Source organism: Cynara cardunculus (genome assembly GCF_001531365.2).
Source record: "Cynara cardunculus var. scolymus isolate 2C chromosome LG 8, CcrdV1, whole genome shotgun sequence".
NCBI classification, from domain to species: domain Eukaryota; kingdom Viridiplantae; phylum Streptophyta; class Magnoliopsida; order Asterales; family Asteraceae; genus Cynara; species Cynara cardunculus.
In genome coordinates, this window is record NC_037535.1 from 1,375,213 (window position 1) to 1,381,850 (window position 6,638).

Below are 6,638 nucleotides of genomic sequence, written 5' to 3' on the forward strand. Positions count from 1 at the left end.
TATTTCGTTATTAAACTTAAATTAAATTATAATAAAAAAATTAAAGAAATTACATAAAAAATGAGAACTTTTAAATAGTTAATTTTGATATTAACATTGATATATATTTTTTTCAAAATTTTATAATATCTTCAAATTTATATTTTATTTAAAAATAAAATAATTATTGCTTTCTTAAAAACATATAAAATCGTATTATAATATCGACAGAGACAAATAATAAAAATAGAACATTAAAATCGAGATGTGTCTCGCTGCATTGCACGATTACTCTTCTAATACATTCAAATATGCATAGATGATGATACATTCACTGATGAAAAACCTTAAACAGTATAAAGGGTTGTTTGTTTACCTCTTAATAGTTTCATTAAGAGGCACCATCTGAACCGTTAAGAGGTGAATCTTGTTTGGCAAAAAAAAAAGTTTGCCTCTTAATGGTTCTAAAACCATCTGAATGATTTTGTATCATGAATCTCCCTTAACCATTAAGAGCCCTAATTTCATTGTATACAATTACCAACAATTATATTTCATTTTGCATTATATCATGAAAGTCATTTAATCATTCTGACCACTTAATAATTCTGCATCAAATCATTCATCAATCACCAAATAACCTCTAAAATTAAATCCCAAAATCATGAAAACCCTAATCAAAATTACACATTTAATATGCTAAAGAACGACCATGATCCCCAAAAACCCTAAAATAATTAATTTATATTTACCTTTTATTATGGCAAGACCATTGACCCAAGGAGGCAAGGACCAACAGAACAGACTTCAAGATACAGAAATGCATTTATTTTGAAGGAGGTTTTACCAATCAATTGGAAACTGTGTTCTTTGACTTTTTATATTTAAGGGTTGTTTGAGATGATGTTTTTTTTATAAAAGTATTTATTAATTTATTATAAATAAAAAAATTAATTTTTTTAAAAACTTTTTATTATCGGTTTGTCACCGGTATAAGACTATAAGTTGTTTATTTAAATACTTAAAAATCCTTATTATTCGTATCATACCAAAATAAGTCAATAAGTTATTTTTATAAGCAATATTAAATACCCGCTTAGTTTCCTTCATTGATTTGTGGGACATGTGTGACTTCTCCTGAACCTCATCACACACTTTCCTCTCTTTGACCACACCCTCTCTCTCTCTCTCAAACTTGCTTCTTTCTCTCTCTAGAATTCTGCATGGTTGGTGACCTTTTCTTATCTTTGACAACAACATTACATATACACATACTGACATACATATGCATCCATCCACACACACACATATACATATATATATATATGTGTGTATATACACATATAGGGTCATTAAAGCAGACAGCTTTCTGCAATACATATAAACATATACATACATATATACGTATACATATATCTATATATACACATATAGGGGTCATTAAAGCAGGCAGCTTTCTGCGATACATATAAACATATACATACATATATACGTATACATATATATATATATATATATATATATATATATCTATATATACACATATGGGGGTCATTAAAGCAGGCAGCTTTCTGCAATATATATGAACTCTAAAAGTGAATTCTACATTTTCAGGCTTTGAAACATCAAAAACGTGTTATTGGGTTTCAATATTTGTTCACACGATAACTCTTTAAGCCTTTGAAAAACGACTATTTTTTTTTCTTGTGTTCCCAGTCAAGCATTTACGCATATCAAATTCTTTTCCGTAGACCTGCACCGTGTTTAAAGGCCATCGTTTAGACTTGAAATCGATCTCAAATCATCCCTTTTTTCACGGGGGTTCTTTTTATAAATAGGTGAAGAACAGAAAGTTGGTCACAATCATCATCGTTTTCAACAAAAAAGAACCAATCCCAGAAATCAAGAAACTTGGAGGACGTCCGTGAAGAATTAAAGCTGCTGGTTTAGATCGAAGGTTAGCGACAGAAGCCCATTTCTTGATCTGTTTTCAAAGATTTCGTGATGCATGTTAACTTTTCTTACTGGGTTTGGTTTAAATGATCGAAGCCTTCATTGGGTCTCTTCGAAATTAGGGTTTATACAAGGTTAAAACTGCTGTTTTAGATCGAAGGTTAGCGACAGAAGCCCATTTCTTGATCTGAGTTCCAAGATTTCATGATGCATGTTTACTTTTCTTTCTGGGTTTGGTTTAAATGATCGAATCCTTCATTGGGTCTCTTTGAAATTAGGGTTTATACAAGATTTTGGTCAATTTTAAGCATATTTACCTGTTAGAGAATAGTAGAACACTGTGTGTTTTATGTGTTTTTCTTTAATAGGGTTTGAACTCACTACAACAAAATCGGGTTTATAGGACACTCTCAAATTCTAAGTGTCCTAATAGACTTCTTTATAGAACTTAGTTTATAAGACCAAAAAAATAAAATGTCATATCTAAAGGTGGTGTAATAAGTTTATATGACGTTTTTTGACGTTGTAATAAGTTTTTTAGGACACTTTTAATATAAAGTGTCCCATTATCAACTTTATAAGACACTATTTGAAAAATTGTCCTATAAAAACAAGTGTCCTATAAAAAATTGAGTTTATAGAAAGTGTCCTATAAAGTTGTTAATACGACACTTTGTATTAAGAATGTTCTAGAAATTTGTTAAGACGTCCAAAAGCGTCATATAAACTTATTACAACATCTTTAACTATGACACTTTATATTTTGGTCCTATAAATTAAGTCTTATAAAGAGGTCTATTGGGACACTTAGAGATTGGGGGTGTCCTGTAAACTCAATTTTGTTATTGTTGTGACTTGATTATTATTCATTCATTATGAATAATAATGGTTTTTAATGGGTTTCTGTGTGTTTTTCAATTGTGCAGAAAATTTGGATTCTGTAATGGGTTTGTCTTTATCACTGTTATCATCAGCATGGGAAGAAATCTTGAACCATAGCTTTCTAATCTTGCCTTACGAACTCAATCTGGGTTTAAAAGTTGATGACACCTTCGACAACATATCGAAATCGGAAACGATATCGAAAGAACCTGATCGAGATTCATGTGATGATGATCAAAGTAGAAGGAATTCGATCAGTTCTAAGAGATCTCATGAACCCTTAAAGATAATGCTAGAAACCACCCTTTCATTCAAGAATCTAGTTCAGGATTTCAAGAAACCCGAACCCGACCACTTGAATCTTAGAACGGATCGTTTGCCGGCTTCTCCCGGACCCACGATCTTCTTTTCCCCTCGACCTGTCAGCGAACTCAATGCGGCTGCTACTACCGTTCAGAAGATATATAAAAGTTATCGAACACGAAGAAATCTAGCAGATTGCGCCATTGTCGTTGAGGAGCTCTGGTGAGTTTATTTTCATCTTATATAAGATAAACGGTTTCGGGTATAGGGGCATGTTCATACGAGAAAAGTAAATATTTTAGAACCCCGATAATTAACTATTCATGATGAATATCATGATAAATATCCACGAATAACGATATGCATGATATTTTGAGGGTTATTCGTCATGAATAATTCATCAAAATAGTTAGTTCTAGGGTCTTGAGATATTTACGGTTCTCATTTAAGATACGGGTTGCAATTTGACTATTCGATATCATAATTCCAAAAGTCAAAAGTCAAACTGTAACTCGTTTTCTTGAAAGGTTTGAGTTTATTCTGAATCGGGTGATCGTGTTGCAGGTGGAAGGCTTTAGATTTTGCAGCTTTGGATCGGAGTTCAGTTTCGTTTTTCAATCTTGAGAAGCCCGAAACCGCGGTTTCACGGTGGGCCAGGGCTCGGACTAGAGCCGCTAAGGTCGGAAAGGGTCTATGCAAGAATGAAAAAGCTCAAAAGTTAGCCTTGCAACATTGGCTTGAAGCTGTGAGTGCTTTTTCAAGATTTCTTGAATTGTTCCTATGGTGAACTGGTGTTTTAGAAACATAATTTCTGATGCGATTCAAAATTTTCTTAACGGTTTTTACTATCGCGAAACTGGTTTTTCTTCGGTTTTCTGAAAGACATTCATCTCTAACTCGTAATTTCTTTGTCGGGCGTTTGCAGATCGATCCACGCCATCGGTATGGCCATAATTTGCACATTTACTACGATATCTGGTTCAAAAGTGAAAGCAGTCAACCTTTCTTCTACTGGTAAGGTTTAAGACATGTTTATGAATTATTCATAATGAATATGGTGATAGATATTCATCATGAATATATAGTGAACAATGAAAATACATCATATATTCATAATGAATAAGATCCTTATGATGTTCTATTTTTGGAAATGTGAAGGTTGGACGTTGGAGATGGCAAAGAAATAAACCTCGAAAAATGCCCGAGGATCCGTTTACAACGACAATGCATCAAATATTTAGGACCCGTAAGTTTCTTTTTCGCTTCTCTCATAAACGTATATATATTTTCTCGTTTCTAAACAAGATTTGATTAAACAGAACGAACGGGAATCATACGAAGTGATAGTTGAAAACGGGAAGCTCGTTTATAGACAAAGCGGATTGCTTTTGGAAACGATCGAGGGTTCTAAATGGATCTTTGTTCTTAGCACAACGAAGAACTTGTATGTTGGACAAAAGAAGAAAGGCTTGTTTCAACATTCGAGTTTTCTATCCGGCGGTGCCACCACTGCCGCCGGAAGATTGGTCGCCCATGGCGGCATTCTTGAGGTACAAGTCTACAGTGGTCATCTAACTTATCAGCTAGTTTTTACTAAATATGATTAGTTTGTCAGCTAACAGCTAGTTAGCTATCTGGCTAATTATAGCTGACCTATCAACCAACAACTAAGCTATCTGGCTAATTATAGCTGACCTATCAACCAACAACTAATTTATCAGCTAATTCCTAAACATAACCTTAATATTTATCATTTGTTTTCAGGCTATTTGGCCTTACAGTGGTCACTACCTTCCAACAGAAGAAAACTTCAGGGACTTCATTAGCTTCTTGGAGGAGAACCATGTCGATCTCACCGATGTCAAGGTACGTTCTACGCTCCGTGAGTTGTACACCGGTGCATTGTCGGGTTGTACGTATATTACCCATGGCATGCTCGGTTTTTTTGGGTAATCATGGGTATCTGGCCACGTTGCATACACTTCGACTAATCCCATGATATCCTGAACATAATTACCAGGAAAATCCTCAGTGTCTCTAAAGAGATTTAGACTGAACAAAACCTAATATTTATTTGTCAGTTGAGAGGACCCTTAATATCTGATATATTCGGTTTTCTGATCACTAGAAATTGTCTAAATGCAGAGATGTTCGGTTGACGACGACGATGTGGGCTTCTCATTTAAGGTTACCCAAACCGAAACAAAGCCTAAACCGCTAGTAATTCCGCGTCCGAGACCACAAGACATTCTACGTGCACCTACTCATGCTGAACGTACAATCACATTAACCGATGCTCCAATTTCACCTAGTCTTCAAGAAGCCGATCGCATGTCGTGCAAGTGGACTTCAGGAACCGGGCCACGTATCGGCTGCGTGCGGGATTACCCATCCGAGCTTCAATTCATGGCCCTCGAAAAAGTTCATTTATCTCCACGTATCATTCCTGGGAATTTCGGGCCGATCCCATCGCCCAGGCCGAGCCCGAAGGTCAGGCTCTCGCCTAGGATTTCGTACATGGGAATCCCGAGTCCGCGGACCCCGATCGCTACTAATTGAGCTAACAAGTTCGTTTAACTCACTTTTCGTTTTTAACAAAAAGAATAAAAACGCTAAAATGGCGTAAACGAATAGAATCTCGAATTCGGATTCTATTTATTTTTTCATTTTTTTTCTTGTCGACATGTACCGGATTCCTTTATGCATAGTGTTGTTGTACCCTACTTTTGATGGCTGCTCCTTTTATGCAGTTACATTTGTACCTCTTCATTGATTATTTCATTTTTTTGTAAAGAAAGTAGACATAATTTTTAGGGGTCGTTTATCAAATGCTTACTGAGTTTCTTATCTTACCGGATAACATGACAAAAGCCGAGAATTTTACCCGGTAAGAGTGATGGTAAAGATCGAGAGTCTTACTGGTTAAGTGAGAGTGGCGATGCTTACCTGGTTAATGTTTACCGAGTAAATTGTTGCATCTTACCTGGTAAGGGATGTAAAAGCGTTGACTCTTATCGGTTAACGCTTACCGGGCAATGTTTTTTATTAATGTAATGTAAAAACTAGATGAGACATGATTCGACAAAATAAGTATATGTCTGGTGTTTGGTACGACTAGGACCTGACATGACAAAACTAGACAAGTTGTCCTCAAAAGTTATTTGATGATTTTACACAAACTATGTTTTTTATTCGGTTTGAAAGGGAAGATTGTTGCAACAACGATGGGTTGTGGTGGTAGAGGCATTGGTGATTGGTGGACAATAGTGTTGTGGTGGTTATGGTGGAGTTGTGGACAGTGGCGGACGCAGAAAAATATATTGTAGGGGGCACAAAATCAATGGTTTAGTAACATTTTTATTTGCCTACAAAATTAACCTAAAATTTGACATTTCCGTTTGATTTGCCTAATTGCCTACAAAATTACCTACAAAATTAACCAACAAAATTAACCTAAAGCATTTACCAATTACCACAAAATTAACCTAAAAAACCTAACCTAAAGCATTTACCAATTACCA

At 35.0% G+C, this 6,638-nt stretch overlaps 1 protein-coding gene across 1 annotated transcript; it reads left to right on the forward strand.

Moving 5' to 3' along the window:
- The first annotated feature begins 1,800 nt into the window (after window positions 1-1,800).
- On the forward strand, window positions 1,801-5,873 carry LOC112516409 (IQ domain-containing protein IQM1-like). Its single transcript, XM_025123424.1, has 8 exons — window positions 1,801-1,936; window positions 2,859-3,339; window positions 3,682-3,862; window positions 4,043-4,131; window positions 4,276-4,363; window positions 4,437-4,667; window positions 4,882-4,983; window positions 5,263-5,873. The coding sequence occupies exons 2-8, from the start codon at window positions 2,876-2,878 to the stop codon at window positions 5,674-5,676; spliced, it is 1,569 nt and encodes a 522-aa protein (XP_024979192.1). The 5' UTR covers window positions 1,801-1,936; window positions 2,859-2,875; the 3' UTR covers window positions 5,677-5,873.
- The last annotated feature ends 765 nt before the right edge of the window (window positions 5,874-6,638 follow it).